General features: G+C 44.7%; 1 protein-coding gene across 1 annotated transcript in view; it reads right to left on the bottom strand.

The window, feature by feature from the left end:
* Positions 1 to 588: 588 nt before the first annotated feature.
* Positions 589 to 18,352, bottom strand: part of tnfaip8l3 (tumor necrosis factor, alpha-induced protein 8-like 3) — a 40,818-nt gene continuing 23,054 nt past the window's right edge. Inside the window, exon 2 of the mRNA XM_079497011.1 lies at positions 589 to 3,390. Coding sequence (XP_079353137.1) covers positions 2,828 to 3,390 — 563 coding nt within the window. The 3' untranslated portion in view covers positions 589 to 2,827. The remainder of the gene's footprint in view (positions 3,391 to 18,352) is intronic.

The raw sequence follows: 18,352 nt of genomic DNA, 5'->3' as shown, positions 1-18,352 counted from the left end.
TTCATGGCGGTTGGCAAACCTAAATGGTGCATTACCGCCACCTACTAGACTGAGTGTGGAAACAGTGTTGTTGTCAGGGGGGGAGGGTGGAGGTCGGGGAGAAGCAAACCACGCCTACTATATTTAGGAGACCATTTGTAGGCTTTGTGTACCATTTCGCCTCTAGTGGCTCCAATGAAGTTGGCCCATCTTCATACATAAACCATCTTTGGTATGACCCGGCCGGGGATTGAACCCCGACCTCCCAGTCTCAGGGCGGAAACTTATAACCACAAGGCCACTGAGCTTACTCTGTATAGTATTTCTATATTGCGTTATTGATACTTTTACTCAAGTACAAAATGTGAGTAGGCCTACTTTTTCCACCACTGACAGTCAGTATCAGTTACAAAAGTAGATTCTCAAAAAAACAATACCACCACTGGCACTGTACATCGTCATATTGACCTTGAAAGTCTGTCATTATTCAAATGGTTCTAGAAATCATTTGGTAAAAACCAGAAACCACCATGTGCGATGATTAATTTAACATTGAGCACATCTAACTGATACAAAAGAAATGCAAATAATTATCGACACAAGTTTACATGGAATCTTTAATAAAAGACAAAAAAGTGTTACACCCTGGTAGAAGATAGACACACACACACACACACACACACACACACACACACACACACACACACACACACACACACACACACACACACACACACACACACACACACACACACACACACACACACACACACACACTGTGCCATATTAAACACACACTGTGCCATATTAAACACACACTGTGCCATATTGTAGTTGGATTTATGTACAAACAAGTGATTCAAGGTGATCACATACAAAGATGTGCACACACAAACACGCATGCACACAGTCACACACACACACACACACACACACACACACACACACACACACACACACACACACACACACACACACACACACACACACAGAATGTGTGTACGCAGTCACATACAGCTAACTCTGTCAAGGCCAGTCCAGAGGACATGCTGCTTATGCTGGATTTTTACTGCAGCTCTGATACAAATGAACTGCTGTAATTATAAGATTTGTGGCATAATTTCCCCTTGCGACACAATAATGTCCCTGGGTACTATGGCTTTAAGGACCTGTAATCAATCTAATCTAGCTGTGGCACCATGCAAAGGCAGAATGAAAAGTTATTTGGAAGCCACAGGCTAAAAGAAAGAGTTGTCATGAAGGCATTTGACAGCGCTCAAAGTCATTACATTTACATATTTGGCAGGACTCTGTGATATAGACATTGACTGATTTGGCCTTCTCTTAAACATTGTGTTTGTAAGACATCACATCATCCACATAATAGGGATAAGTCTTTACTGTATTTACAACATATTATTCGTTGTGGTCTGAATTCCAATCCTTAAGCTGGAAAATGTTGACCTCAGTCCTCAGTGTTAATTCAACTTTGAGTGTGCAACTGTGCACCCTTATGGGTCCATTTGGTTCCATTTGTACTCACAGAATTAAATTAACACATTAAATCAACTGCCTGGTGATCACAAATAATGGCAGATCTCCTGACACTATATTTCATATTCCAATATCCCTACTTCCTCCTCACATAATTGTTTGGCCATTGGTGGCCTGGATACAGCACACATTGATACACAAAAGGAACAATGACTTGGTACAATTCATATCGCTGTCAGGTGTAAACCTTGTATGTCTAAAACCATTACTGTTCACAAAATGGAAAAAATAACATATGCTCCAATTGATCCAATGTAGTTCTCATTATGTCACAAGCTCTTGTTATACCCATTCATTGGTTAAATATTAATAAAACCCACACTTAACCCAGACAAACACTGTCAATCTGGTGTCCCCAATTTGGGCATGTCATATTCAAGACTGCTACTTTTGCATGACACTGCAAAACGAAGTATAAAATAGGGCATAACATAAACCATAAAAGCATGAAATATGGAGATACAAGGTTTCTGCCTGACAGCAACCATATTGATGTAAAGTGGCACACACTGCCCCAGTGAATAGGAAGATCATCAAACCTCCTTGCGTCACCAGGACTTCTGCACACGGAAGAAAGCTTGGTGTTCCCCTATTAATATCCGGTTATATAATTATCCGGTTGGACGCCACAAAGTTATTGTTCCCCCACATAAATGCCGAATCGAGTAACCTGGTCTTGCCAGTTGCTACAATTTTGGACATTGTTTATTTTAAAGACGTGCACTACTTAACAGGTTTATGGGTAAACTAAAATCATGATGCCTCTGATCGGAGGGAATTATTTTAGAGGAGCACAGGCTAATATCAATATCCGCTCTAGTTTACGCCACCTGGTGACACGAGGGGATATACACTCTAGACTGGATCAGAGAACTGCAAAACGAGCTGAACTTAGTTTACATCAAACCTATTTTAAAAACCAGTCAGCTTAAAGAGGAATACCACTCATTTTCAACATTGAACCATGTCATCATCATAACATATAGTTGTTGTGTGGAAGTAATAAAAACAAGGTCCCCCCCCCTTCTGTGTAGCCTAGAACTGTAGGTCTAGAACTTGGGGTCATGGATCAAGGTGTCGTCATTCTTGTTTATTATTTCCACACAACAACTGTAAGCTATATTAATAATTACATAATTCAATGTTGAAAATGAGTGGTATTCCCCTTTAATGGAAATGGATGCAAAATGTGAAAGGGCTTTCCTGGTGTGGGGGTGCGAGCAGTTCAATGAAAGATGGAAAAACAGAAGGAAGTAGGTAGACATATCCGAACATCAAAAGTGGAGAGTGACAGTTAAAGCGTCCCCTCGTCCAGCAATTTGTTGATGCCTTGGCAGATCTTCCTCAGATAGAGTCTGTACTCCTCACCGTCCCCGTACAGCTCGGCCAGGAAATCTGCGTGGGCGAAGTGGTTGAAGACGTGATCGATGCGTGCGTGCGACCGCACCGTCAGGTGCTGCTCCACGAGCAGATGGAGCAGGTCCCTGCACTCCAGCAGCAGCTCCGACAGAATATTCCGGTCGAAGGTGTACTCCACCTCATAGAAGCTGACCGCTGTCATGGCCGCCTGGTTCATCTTCTTCTTGAAGCGCTCCACCGTGTCCAGCTCGTCGGGGCTGAACTGGTGGTTGCGGTAGAGGATGCCGATCTTGAGGGCGATCTTGATGACGTCTTTGATGACCTTGTGGGCCTCTTTTTTGCTCTTGGTGAACTCGCGGCTGGCTTTGTAGAGCTCGTCCAGTATCTCGCTGCTGGTGTCGTCTGTCAGCAGGTTTGCCACGGCCATGGTCGCCATCTTGCTCAGGATCTTCTTCTGGGCCTGCAAGGCCAGGGAGCGAGAGTTGAAGCTCTCCTGCCCTGCAGAGAGAGAGAGAGACAAAGAGAGAGAGGATTAGGGTTAATCGAGATGCTCAGAGGTCTTCTGGTTTGTTCTTTCTGTCAAAGCAGAGGATGATTTATGTCCAGAGGATTCAGGAGATGAGTCATCGCTGAGCCTCATCCTAATGAAGTGACTGTTGATATCCTGCGATACTGTGAAAATGTCTAATTTGTTTTTAAAGATGGGGGGCTTTTGCCTTTATTGATATATCACAGTACTGACAGAAAATGGGGAGAGAGAGAAGGGGAGTGACACGCCGCAAAGTTTGTCGGGATCGGGAGTTGAATACGCAACACGCTGTCAACATCAGTGCCTATAGCCTGGACAGCTACCCTAGCCGTCCAGGCCTGAAAATGTACAGAAAAGTATTATAAACATTATTCATATGGCTTTCACAGCACTGGGGTTGAGATGAGTGCATCGGATGACACCATTTTATAAAAAATATACAAAAAATACATTATACAATATAATTATCAATAATAATAATAATAATAATGGACAGTACTGAAGTTGAGCAAATTATTTAAATTGTCTTGAAAACTAAGAAATAAACTGGACAGAAAATGTGTTCTAAGCCAATGGAAGGGAAAATAAAACCATTTGAGGAAGAGAGTTTGCCCACATGCTATGGATGGGTGGAGGACGTCCTGTATTGGCAGCAGAGTGGTGCTTGTGAGCGCCCAAAGAAGGACTAACTGTGCTCTGGGAAGCATCAAGTGGCTGTCTCAGCACAATGATGATAAGGACCTCTCTGCTTAGCTTCTCTTCTCTACAGGTTGCCACTGTGCCACTGCAACGTTATGATGTAATGTAATACAACGGAGCAAAAAAAGACGGCTTGTCTGTAGAGTCATATCCGGAACTGCCAGTGGGCTAACGTATCTTTGTAAAATGTGAACAGTGGTTCACTGGGTTGATTCGGTGCACTATAGGACAGAAATGTTTTGGTTTATTATGTGGCAACAAATTACACACCAGATAACTCCAATTATGATTAAAGCTAAGGAAAGAGGCTTTACTTTTCAGACAGACAGACAGACTATGCCGTATGCCCAGTGGGCTGACTGTGCTCATCAGGGTATCACTCATCAGCAGGACCACCTGCTTTCTTGTCATTATGATTTTAATAAGGAATGTGACAACATAGAAAGCCTCATTTACCAAAAGCTCTCTCCCTTTGATTTAACCATTTAAGCCAATCAATGGTGTAGTAGAGTGTACTACACCATTGATTGGCTTAAATGGTTAAATCAAAGGGAGAGAGCTTTTGGTAAATGAGGGGCACGTGACATTATTCTTGAAATCAAATCAGAAAGCTCATCCATCCTCATCCTCTTTCTTGCAAATGTGGCATTTTGTGCGAATGTACAGAAGTGGGGCAAAATCCGTGACATTTCAAGTTTTTTTCGTCTGAAGCCAAATGGCATTTCGTGTTCAAACAATTAGCTATCAGTGACATTTAAAACAAACTAGCACGGCTGATGTCCTGGACCTAGAGCTATAGAGCAGTTTTTTTCTGGCAATCAGGATGTTATGTACAGTAGCTTGTGAGCAACCGTCGGGAAATCAGACTTGGATGTAACCAGCAGACAGTAAACATTTCACCAAGGCCTATCAAGTGACACCACAGCAGATTGTGGCAAGCTAGAACTAAAGCCTGATTTATGCTTAATCATACAATGTAGTAATGCAGAACCTTCTCCATGGTTTTAGCTCATGTTTGTATAACACTGTAGGTTCACTATGAAAACAGATTCACAAGGACGCTGCACCTGCACGGTGAATAACCACTAGAACCCAACCCACCATATGCACGTCGTACTGTCTGAATAGTAATTGGCTCAGGGGACAGCTCTCTCCTGCTTGATATGAATCCAATTCAATTGAATTTTATTAAAGTGTCAAATTACAACAAGTCTCAAGACACTTTACATGTAGAGCAATAACAGGCCAAAGGGACATCTGACCCCCACATTTTGAAACTTCATATTCACGAAACATACTGTAATATCACTGATCCTAGGCAGCATGCTTATGTTGGTTACATCTGAAACAACAGCATACTGCTCATGAACACTGTAACACCATATGTTGCATGCATAATTATGTCCAGGGACACAGTAGTTTGTTTGGAACGTGAATGGCAACAAAAGACCAGGATATTGAACTGTGGTTTGCATGATTGTGTCAGATCTGCAGCTCTAATCAAACAGGCTCTCTTTGTGTCTTTCATTTCCTATTTCTCTGAGGCAGCTCTTTGTTCTATACCGTACACTGTAGTGTTTAGGAGCCCTGCTGGAGAGATCGCTAGCTTAAGTGATAATAGCACCCAACTGTCTTTAACCTGTAATTACCCGCTCACCAAAGAGTACACATGCTATTTTCTGTGTATTTTTGTGTGTTTGAGTGGCGGTATCTCTATGTACAGTATGTATGTTCTAGCTCAGAGTTGCTGTATACCACATAATATGTACTTCTATTTGCACTATGTATATAATTTTGTCATCCTGTTGCATTCTCTACAGTAGCCTACGGTATATTTTGTATATCTCTTCTGTTGCCAATTTATTCATCCTATCTTTGTATTTTATTTCCGCATGGATCAAATTGATTCTGTATTCTACCACAGTATGTCAGAAGTTGCAATTCCAAATGCTAAATTGTACTATTATATTGTTGGGCAAAACTATTAAAAAATCTTTTTTTGCCCCATTACTTTCCTAATACAGTTTCCCACAAAAGTAGCAAAAAATTGCTTGTATAGATCAACAATAAATGAATGAATGAATGAATGAATGAATGAATACGTGAAAGTGGGTTAAGTGTCCCCCACACCCCCCACACACACCCCAGGGAGGGAGGGGGGAGAGAGAGAAGAGAGAGAGAGAGCACACGTCTTCACCCCAGCGAGAGAGAGAGAGAGAGAGAGAGAGAGAGAGAGAGAGAGCACCTTTATTGAAAGGATAACCCCTTGAGATTTATGGTCTTGTTTTCGAGGGGGTCCCACTCCTTAGTGAGCATGTGACAAATACAAACTCTTTAATCTTGAACCTAGAGGTTATGTTTTGTTTTAATCTGGAGCATTAATCTAAAAATGAGGTTTCCCTTTGGCTGTGTACAGTCTGTTCTTGTGAGCCTATAATGCCCAAGGCCTGTGATGATCAGCTGGTTTGAATGCTACTACTTCATATGAGATATGACTAATCGACCTTTAAATGACCGGTCTTTTCATCTGTGCAATTAAGTAACCAAGACAACCTCAGATCACTACGTCTAACCACGTCTTTTGAAGGTTTCATCCCTTTCTGTTTTTATACGGCCAGGACTAATTGAACTGATTGCAGCCAACCACACGCAGCCTGAGGGCTGTTCCTGATTGTCAGCAAGTATAGCCATGATTCTCATGCCCTGGCCTCAGTGGCCTTCAGAGAGGGAGCGGAAAACAAGTGATAGAACATAAGTGGACTAAAGCACTGGTTCTCAACATCTAGTCCGAGGTCCAGCAGGGCCCTGGGACTGGGAGAGTATACAACAGGCCCCCAATCTGCACTGTACAACACACTGTACAACACACTGTACAACACACTGCACACTGTTTAAAATCTTTCTCTCATACTGTAACTGTACTTTAAACTGAAACTGTATTCATGGTTGTTGAGATGTTTTTTCTTATACTGTCTTGTAAAATGTTTTCATATTATGAAAAATACATTCATATATGTATTTTATGTGTGGCCCCAATAAGAGTAGCTTCTACTAAGGTAGCAGCTAATGGGGATCCAAATAAACAATAAACTGTAAAAAAACAAAAAAACATTAATTTATATCTCAGAGTTACAGACCTGTAAGGGTCCATTTGGAGAGAAACAAAATGTAAGTGTTTGGGCCAGGATATGTGGATGTTTGAGGATGGGGGTATACTGTATGCTTTGCAGAATGCTGACGGATTATTTTAGCACCTATAGAATAGTAAAGCGAGTGGATGTAGTCAAACTGTGCCTTCTGGACAGCTGCACTGCACTCAGAAGGATGTTGTGAGAGTCACCCAGGGCCACACGCACGCATGCACACACGCACCACGCATGCACACACGCACACATGCATGCAGGCATGCACACGCATGCAGGCATGCACACGCATGCAGGCACACACCCACACGTTACCCAGAGGCTGAAATGAGTGACATGGATGGGTCACAGTGACAGAGTGAGTTAGACAAGAGTGGAACCTGTCATGGGAGAGTGTAGGCTAGAAAACTCTCTTCCAATCTCTCTCTCTCTCTCTCTCTTTCTCTCTCTCTCTCCCCCCCCCTCTCTCTCTCTCTCTCACACACACACACACACACACACACACACACACACACACACACACACACACACACACACACACACACACACACACACACACACACACACACACACACACACACACACACACTCCCTCTCTCCCTGACTAACACTGACAGATATAGAAGATTATTCATAAACTATGTTTGGGGTCTGTAATAATAATCTCCATATATGGGCATACATGGGACAGGGAAAGACGGTGTTGGGTGAAATCAACCCTCAACGTCTTCTGACAGACATTATGGTATAGGGAGGGAAGCCCTTCCCTCCCCCAACCACTCCCCTACTGGGTGGGGTCTTTCCTTACTGGGCGAGGTTTTCCCTTTTATTTTACATGACTTGGGCGTGTTATAATAAAGTAGACTCTAGAAAAGCATTCCAGCAGCCAGCTTGTAGCATGCCTCGTTAGGCAATAGACTTTCAATCCATACCTCCTCGGTTGAGCACTTGAGCTCATATCATTTTTGTGTCCACCACAAACAACTTTTTGTTGTGAAGTGAAGTTTGCTTTGGTCCGACATGTGTTGCAAGTGCGACGTGCTTGCGGTTATATTTAGGTTTGGGGTAGGGTTAGTAATAGTGGGAAAACGACCGGATTAAGGTTGGTGAGGGGTCCATTAAAACGACCGGATTAAGGTTGGTGAGGGGTCCGTTAAAACGACCGGATTAAGGTTGGTGACGGGTCCGTTAAAACGACCGGATTAAGGTTGGTGAGGGGTCTGTTAAAACGACCGGATTAAGGTTGGTGACGGGTCCGTTAAAACGACCGGATTAAGGTTGGTGACGGGTCCGTTAAAACGACCGGATTAAGGTTGGTGACGGGTCCGTTAAAACGACCGGATTAAGGTTGGTGACGGGTCCGTTTAAACGACCGGATTAAAGTACATCTTCACCCGTGGCTTTGTGTGGTGCCACTCAAAGTGACTACTGGGTTGGGCTTGCTGGATGCATATTCCAACCCCTAGTATGTCGCTGTCAGTAGACGTTGATGGGTGATTTCAGACGCTTGCGGGAATGGCGAATATCTAATGTGCGGCTGAGCATAGACAATTAGACATGGTAACGCCTCGTCTGCCTCTGACACTGCCTGTCTTGACTGGATAGTCTGATCTCTGCTGCGAGGTGGTGTAAAATAATACAAGTATAGGCTCCAGTATCGGTATGATACAAGAGAACTGCCTGTAACACATATTGTTTATGCCATTTGCTTTGATTGAATGATTGATTGAACATTTACGCCGTAATATGATTTGATTTGGGTGTGTTCTAAATAAAGTGTTTGTGTTGATTATTGTGTAATGTATTTGTATGTGTAAACGTGAAACATTAGTGTACTGTAAAAAGGTCTCATTTCCCTTCACCTTTATCCTTTTTAGTATAATAGTATTCATTTACTATAATTAGATTAATATACGATAATCAACATCAAATCATAGTACATCGTACACGTGTGATCAATTATTCAATCAAAGCAAACGGCATAAACAATATTAGTTTGCCTCTTCTATAAAAATAAAACGTACAAGTTAGTTAAGGCTGCATTCTGTCGCGCGTGCCAAGCTGTCATTTGGACAGTCGAGACGGGCAGTGTCGGTAGGCCAATCAGAGGCAGGCGGGGCGTTACCATGCCTATGCTCGGCCGCACATAAGATATATGCGTGTGAGCTCCTATTACTTTTTAACTCCCCAAAAAGGTGGCTAGTAAGAAATATGGTGAGGCAGCATTCTCCTTTTATGGGCCAACGGCCTGGAATAAACTACCACTGCGGATCAGACAGGCACCCTCTATAGACATCTTTAAGACACAGCTTAAGACTCACCTTTTCACTCTTGCTTTTAGTTGAGTTTTAAAATATCTGTTCTTATTTTTGTACCACTGCCTTTGCCTGATTTGACACTGTTATTGTGCCTGTTTTAATGCCGTTTTGTTTTGTTTTGCTTTTGTTTTTATTATCTTTTCTGCTCTGTAAAGCACTTTGAGCTGCATTTATGTATGAAAGGTGCTATATAAATAAAGTTTATTATTATTGTTATTATTATTATTATTATTATTATTACATTTATCAAGTTTTGTGTGCATGAAACATAGTGACTATGGCCAGTGCACCAGGCCAAATTTCCGGTCCCCACCGTGCGGCCCATGGGGGCGTGAAAATTCAGGGGGGGGACTCTACATGTCCTCTGGGCCCGACTCTTCGCGTGGACACCACTTGTTCGCCCATCAGTCCAACGGATGACCCACACTGATTTGTTTCTCTTTGTTTATTATTAATACATTTTTAGGGCCCTATCTTGCAGTTCAAGCATAATTCCACAGGGTGGCAAAAACTATTAGAACAGTGCTCTGTGTACACCTCCCACAGTATGCTATGGGAAACAGTGTTTCTGATATAGTGACCTCCCGTGGACCCTGGATCTGGCTGGGAAAGGCTAGAATAGGGTCTACTAGGCTCTTGTCAGCCCTGTAGGTCCTCACGCTTGAGATGAACCACTGTAGTGTGTACACAGGCCATAGTTTTTACATGAGTTTGGGTGCACGGCCAATAGTTTTACATAGACTATAGTACAGTAATGTCCTGTAGGGCCACAGTATGCTATGGGAAACAGTGTTTCTGATATAGTGACCTCCCGTGGACCCGCACGCACGCACGCACGCACGCACGCACGCACGCACGCACGCACGCACGCACGCACGCACGCACAGTTAGATGGCTATACTAGGCTGGATCTGGCTGGGAAAGGCTAGAATAGGGTCTACTAGGCTCTTGTCAGCCCTGTAGGTCCTCACGCTTCAGATGAACCACTGTAGTGTGTACAAAGGCCATAGTTTTTACATGAGTTTGGGTGCACGGCCAATAGTTTTACATAGACTATAGTACAGTAATGTCCTGTAGGGCCACAGTATGCTATGGGAAACAGTGTTTCTGGTATAGTGACCTCCCGTGGACCCGCACGCACGCACGCACGCACGCACGCATGCACGCACGCACGCACGCACGCACGCACGCACGCACGCACGCACGCACGCATGCATGCACGCACGCACGCACAGTTAGATGGCTATACTAGGCTGGATCTGGCTGGGAAAGGCTAGAATAGGGTCTACTAGGCTGTACTAGGCTCTTGTCAACCCTGTAGGTCCTCACGCTTGAGATGAACCACTGTGTACACAGGCCATAGTTTTTACATGAGTTTGGGTGCACGGCCAATAGTTTTACATAGGCTATAGTACAGTAATGTCTCGTACAGCCTAGTCCAGCCTAGTACATCCTAGTCCAGCCTAGTCCAGCCTAGTACAGCCTAGTACAGCCTAGTACAGCCTAGTGCAGCCTAGTACAGCCTAGTCCATCTTAGTACAGCCTAGTCCACCCTAGTACAGCCTAGTGCAGCCTAGTGCAGTCTAGGCCAGCCTAGTCCAGCCTAGTACAGCCTAGTCCACCCTAGTCCAGCCTAGTGCAGCCTAGTCCAGCCTAGACCAGCCTAGTCCAGCCTAGTCCAGACTTGAGAAGCCTAGTCCAGCCTAGAGCAGCCTAGTCCAGCCTGGGAAAGGCTAGAATAGGGTCTACTAGGCTCTTGTCAGCCCTGTAGGTCCTCACGCTTGAGATGAACCACTGTAGTGTGTACACAGGCCATAGTTTTTACATGAGTTTGGGTGCACGGCCAATAGTTTTACATAGACTATAGTACAGTAATGTCCTGTAGGGCCACAGTATGCTATGGGAAACAGTGTTTCTGATATAGTGACCTCCCGCCTAGTACAGCCTAGTACAGCCTAGTGCAGCCTAGTACAGCCTAGTCCATCTTAGTACAGCCTAGTCCACCCTAGTACAGCCTAGTGCAGCCTAGCGCAGCCTAGGCCAGCCTAGTCCAGCCTAGTACAGCCTAGTCCACCCTAGTACAGCCTAGTCCAGCCTAGTGCAGCCTAGTCCAGCCTAGACCAGCCTAGTCCAGCCTAGTCCAGACTTGAGAAGCCTAGTCCAGCCTAGAGCAGCCTAGTCCAGCCTGGGAAAGGCTAGAATAGGGTCTACTAGGCTCTTGTCAGCCCTGTAGGTCCTCACGCTTGAGATGAACCACTGTAGTGTGTACACAGGCCATAGTACAGCCTAGTCCACCCTAGTACAGCCTAGTCCAGCCTAGTGCAGCCTAGTCCAGCCTAGACCAGCCTAGTCCAGCCTAGTCCAGACTTGAGAAGCCTAGTCCAGCCTAGAGCAGCTAGTCCAGCCTGGGAAAGGCTAGAATAGGGTCTACTAGGCTCTTGTCAGCCCTGTAGGTCCTCACGCTTGAGATGAACCACTGTAGTGTACAGCCTAGTGCAGCCTAGTGCAGCCTAGGCCAGCCTAGTCCAGCCTAGTACAGCCTAGTCCACCCTAGTACAGCCTAGTCCAGCCTAGTGCAGCCTAGTCCAGCCTAGACCAGCCTAGTCCAGCCTAGTCCAGATTTGAGAAGCCTAGTCCAGCCTAGAGCAGCCTAGTCCAGCCTGGGAAAGGCTAGAATAGGGTCTACTAGGCTCTTGTCAGCCCTGTAGGTCCTCACGCTTGAGATGAACCACTGTAGTGTGTACACAGGCCATAGTTTTTACATGAGTTTGGGTGCACGGCCAATAGTTTTACATAGACTATAGTACAGTAATGTCCTGTAGGGCCACAGTATGCTATGGGAAACAGTGTTTCTGATATAGTGACCTCCCGTGGACCCGCACGCACGCACGCACGCACGCACGCACGCACGCACGCACGCACGCACGCACGCACGCACGCAGAGCAGCCTAGTCCAGCCTAGTTCAGCCTAGTCCAGCATATTTTGTTGGTCTATTGGTAAACTATTGGTCGTGCACACACATGTAAAAACTATTGCCTGTGTACACAGTGGTTATTCCCAAGTGCGAAAAGGTTCAGGACTCACAAGAGCCTATAGTACAGCTTAATAGAGTCTATTAGAGTCCAGTACAGCCTAGTACACCCTATTCTAGCCTATTCCAGCCTGATCCAGCCTAGTATAGCTTAGTATAGCCATCTAAATACCCCCCCTCCTAGTCTATTCTCCCACTAGGCTGGACTAGGCTAGACGTGGGTGTACATGGCTGTACCAGACCCTACTGGCCTCTAATAGGCTGTTTTCGGCTCTAGTAGACTGTGCTAGGCTGTACTAGGGTCTATTAGGCTGTACGAGGCAGTAAAGTACTATAGCCTAGAAATGTTCATGTAAAACTATTGGCCGTGCACACAAACTCCTGTAAAAACTATTGCCCGTGTACACAGTGGTTATTTCAAGTGCGAGGAACTACAGGGCTGACAAGAGTCTAGTACAGCCTAGTACACCCTATTCTAGCCCTTTCCAGCCCGATCCAACCTAGTATAGCCTAGTACAGCCATCTAAATACCCCTCTCTCCAAGTCTATTCTCCCACTAGGCTGGACTAAGCTAAACTTGTGTGTACAAGGCTGTACTAGACTCTACTGGGCTCCAATAGGCTGTTTTCGGCTCTAGCAGACTGTACTAGGCTCTATTAGGCTGTACGAGGCAGTAAAGTACTATATCCTAGAAATGTTCATGTAAAACTATTGGCCGTGCACACAAACTCCTGTAAAAACTATTGCCCGTGTACACAGTGGTTATTTCAAGTGCGAGGAACTGCAGGGCTGACAAGAGTCTAGTACAACCTATTCTAGCCTATTCCAGCCTGATGTAGCCTAGTATAGCCTAGTACAGCCATCTAAATACCCCCCCTCCTAGTCTATTCTCCCACTAGGCTGGATTAAGCTAAACGTGGGTGTACAAGGCTGTACTAGACTCTACTGGGCTCCAATAGGCTGTTTCCGGCTCTAGCAGACTGTACTAGGCTCTATTAGGCTGTACGAGGCAGTAAAGTACTATAGCGTAGAAATGTTCATGTAAAACTATTGGCCGTGCACACAAACTCCTGTAAAAACTATTGCCCGTGTACACAGTGGTTATTCCCAAGTGCGAGGAACTACAGGGCTGACAAGAGCCTAGTACAGCCTAATAGAGGCTATTAGAGTCTAGCACAGCCTAGTACACCCCATTCTAGCCTTTTCCAGCCTGATCCAACCTAGTATAATCTAGTACAGCCACCAAAATACCCCCCTGTCCTAGTATATTCTCCCACTAGGCTGGACTAGGCTAGACGTGGGTGTACATGGCTGTACCAGACCCTACTGGCCTCTAATAGGCTGTTTTCGGCTCTAGTAGACTGTGCTAGGCTGTACTAGGGTCTATTAGGCTGTACGAGGCAGTAAAGTACTATAGCCTAGAAATGTTCATGTAAAACTATTGGCCGTGCACACAAACTCCTGTAAAAACTATTGCCCGTGTACACAGTGGTTATTTCAAGTGCGAGGAACTACAGGGCTGACAAGAGTCTAGTACAGCCTAGTACACCCTATTCTAGCCCTTTCCAGCCCGATCCAACCTAGTATAGCCTAGTACAGCCATCTCAATACCCCTCTCTCCAAGTCTATTCTCCCACTAGGCTGGACTAAGCTAAACTTGGGTGTACAAGGCTGTACTAGACTCTACTGGGCTCCAATAGGCTGTTTTCGGCTCTAGCAGACTGTACTAGGCTCTATTAGGCTGTACGAGGCAGTAAAGTACTATAGCCTAGAAATGTTCATGTCAAACTATTGGCCGTGCACACAAACTCCTGTAAAAACTATTGCCCGTGTACACAGTGGTTATTTCAAGTGCGAGGAACTGCAGGGCTGACAAGAGTCTAGTACACCCTATTCTAGCCTATTCCAGCCTGATGTAGCCTAGTATAGCCTAGTACAGCCATCTAAATACCCCCCCCCCCCCCCCCCCCCCCTCCTAGTCTATTCTCCCACTAGGCTGGATTAAGCTAAACGTGGGTGTACAAGGCTGTACTAGACTCTACTGGGCTCCAATAGGCTGTTTCCGGCTCTGGCAGACTGTACTAGGCTCTATTAGGCTGTACGAGGCAGTAAAGTACTATAGCCTAGAAATGTTCATGTAAAACTATTGGCCGTGCACACAAACTCCTGTAAAAACTATTGCCCGTGTACACAGTGGTTATTCCCAAGTGCGAGGAACTACAGGGCTGACAAGAGCCTAGTACAGCCTAATAGAGGCTATTAGAGTCTAGCACAGCCTAGTACACCCCATTCTAGCCTTTTCCAGCCTGATCCAACCTAGTATAGCCTAGTACAGCCACCAAAATCCCCCCCCCTCCAAGTCTATTCTCCCACTAGGCTGGACTAGGCTAGACGTGGGTGTACATGGCTGTACTAGACTCTACTGGCCTCTAATAGGCTGTTTTCCGGCTCTAGTAGACTGTGCTAGGCTGTACTAGGGTCTATTAGGCTGTACGAGGCAGTAAAGTACTATAGCCTAGAAATGTTCATGTAAAACTATTGGCCGTGCACACAAACTCCTGTAAAAACTATTGCCCGTGTACACAGTGGTTATTCCCAAGTGCGAGGAACTACAGGGCTGACAAGAGCCTAGTACAGCCTAATAGAGGCTATTAGAGTCTAGCACAGCCTACTACACCCCATTCTAGCCTTTTCCAGCCTGATCCAACCTAGTATAGCCTATTACAGCCACCAAAATACCCCCTCTCCAAGTCTATTCTCCCACTAGGCTGGACTAGGCAGGACGTGTGTGTACAAGGCTGTACTAGACTCTACTGGCCTCTAATAGGCTGTTTTCGGCTCTAGTAGACTGTGCTAGGCTGTACTAGGGTCTATTATGCTGTACAAGCCACAGTACTATAGCGTAGAAATGTTCATGTCAAACTATTGGCCGTGCACACAAACTCCTGTAAAAACTATTGCCCGTGTACACAGTGGTTATTTCAAGTGCGAGGAACTGCAGGGCTGACAAGAGTCTAGTACACCCTATTCTAGCCTATTCCAGCCTGATGTAGCCTAGTATAGCCTAGTACAGCCATCTAAATACCCCCCCTCCTAGTCTATTCTCCCACTAGGCTGGATTAAGCTAAACGTGGGTGTACAAGGCTGTACTAGACTCTACTGGGCTCCAATAGGCTGTTTCCATCTCTAGCAGACTGTACTAGGCTCTATTAGGCTGTACGAGGCAGTAAAGTACTATAGCCTAGAAATGTTCATGTAAAACTATTGGCCGTGCACACAAACTCCTGTAAAAACTATTGCCTGTGTACACAGTGGTTATTCCCAAGTGCGAGGAACTACAGGGCTGACAAAAGCCTAGTACAGCCTAATAGAGGCTATTAGAGTCTAGCACAGCCTAGTACACCCCATTCTAGCCTTTTCCAGCCTGATCCAACCTAGTATAGCCTAGTACAGCCACCAAAATACCCCCCTCTCCAAGTCTATTCTCCCACTAGGCTGGACGTGTGTGTACAAGGCTGTACTAGACTCTACTGGCCTCTAATAGGCTGTTTTCGGCTCTAGTAGACTGTGCTAGGCTGTACTAGGGTCTATTCAGCTGTACGAGGCACAGTACTATAGCGTAGAAATGTTCATGTAAAACTATTGGCCGTGCACACAAAGTCATGTAAAAACTATTGCCCGTGTACACAGTGGTTATTTTGTGACACTGCCACATAAAATGTGAAATGTGAAACAATGTATTTCCTGGCCTGGTAGTAGTATGAAAGAAAATTAAACATACTGGGGGATAACAGGGGAATATGTTTGTTAAACCAAGGTTGAATATTTAACACTGAAATGTAGTGTACGGATATACAATAATAATGTGTTGTGTGTAATTGAACCATGGTCATCAATTTTCTGTTATGACAAGGTTTGATCACAAGGGGAGCTGTGGGGAAATGTGTGTGAGAAATATTGCCAGGAAACTATAAAAGACCAGGAAGTGAGGCGCCGAGCCTGGGTTCCATTTTGGGCAGTAAGGAGAGAGTTTGGTGTTGCTAGTTTTTTTGCCAAACAGACTCTTTTAAAGGCCAATACTATGCCAATTCAGAGGTAAAACGCAAGAAATGCCGGTCTGACCGAAGAACTTTGCCAAGAGAAAGGAAATAAAGTTTGGTAGGCCAGCTTCTGAGGCTTGGAAGCTCTGTCAAACAAACAGGGCTGGTGAACAAAGGACCCAGCGGACCACGCCCGACTTAAAGGTTGGGTGAGCAGCATATATTTTTTCATCTTTCCGGTAAGCAAGGCATTGCCTTTTTGTTTTGTAAATTTTTTGGACTGTTTAAATTGAACAGAAGAGGATCTACAGCAGTTGGATTAATCTGGATACTCTGAGTACTTTTTTCGGGATTACTTTTGGAACACTGACTTTGGGGGCACCTTTAAAGGGACATTGCAGGGGATAATTTGAAGGGACTGGAACATTTAATTTACTTTTTGAAGGGATTGATTGCCCAGTTTGTATGATTTTGGTTTGATTCGATCTGTAAATATTATAAAGACCAGCCATTTCACCTAAAGGGAAATAGTTTTGCGTTTTCCTTGTGCTCTTTACTACTGTTCATTTCCAGTATCTAGATTTACTGTCGCAGGTACAGGACCTTTATTTATTTATTTTATTTTATATAACTCAGACTTATATGCCAATAGGCCTGATTGTTATAATTTCAAGTGCGAGGAACTACAGGGCTGACAAGAGCCTAGTACAGCCTAATAGAGGCTATTAGAGTCTAGCACAGCCTAGTACACCCCATTCTAGCCTGATCCAACCTAGTATAGCCTATAGTACAGACACAAATACCCCACTCTCCAAGTCTATTCTCCCACTAGGCTGGACTAGGCTAGACGTGGGTGTACATGGCTGTACTAGACTACTAGGCTCTAATAGGCTGTTTTCGGTTCTAGTAGACTGTGCTAGGCTGTACTAGGGTCTATTAGGCTGTACGAGGCAGTAAAGTACCCTAGTAGACCCTTGACGATCCTTCATTAACTGTGTGTGTGTTTGTTTGTTTGTTTGTTTGTTTGTTTGTTTGTTTGTTTGTTTGTTTGTTTGTTTGTTTGTTTGTTTGTTTGTGTGTGTGTGTGTGTGTGTGTGTGTGTGCCATGCACACAAACTCCTGTAAAAACTATTGTCCGTGTACACAGTGGTTATTTCAAGTGCGAGGAACTACAGGGCTGACAAGAGCCTAGTACAGCCTAGTACACCCTATTCTAGCCCTTTCCAGCCTGATCCAGCCTAGTATATCTTAGTATAGCCATCTAAATACCCCTCTCCCCTAGTCTATTCTCCCACTAGGTTGGACTAGGCTAGACGTGGGTGTACATGGCTGTACTAGACTCTACTGGCCTCTAATAGGCTGTTTTCGGCTCAAGTAGACTGTGCTAGGCTGTACTAGGGTATATTAGGCTGTACAACGCAGTACAGTACTATAGCGTAGAAATGTTCATGTAAAACTATTGGCCGTGCACACAAACTCCTGTAAAAACTATTGTCCGTGTACACAGTGGTTATTTCAAGTGCGAGGAACTACAGGGCTGACAAGAGCCTAGTACAGCCTAGTACACCCTATTCTAGTATATACTCCTAGTTTATCCTAGTATACCCATCTAAATACCCCTCTCTCCTAGTCTATTCTCCCACTAGGTTGGACTAGGCTAGACAAGAGCCTAGTACAGCCTAATAGAGGCTATTAGAGT

Source organism: Electrona antarctica, assembly GCF_951216825.1.
Source record: "Electrona antarctica genome assembly, chromosome: 3".
NCBI lineage: Eukaryota > Metazoa > Chordata > Actinopteri > Myctophiformes > Myctophidae > Electrona > Electrona antarctica.
The sequence above is the reverse complement of the archived record's forward strand: the minus strand, read 5'-3'. Positions and strand labels throughout refer to the sequence as shown.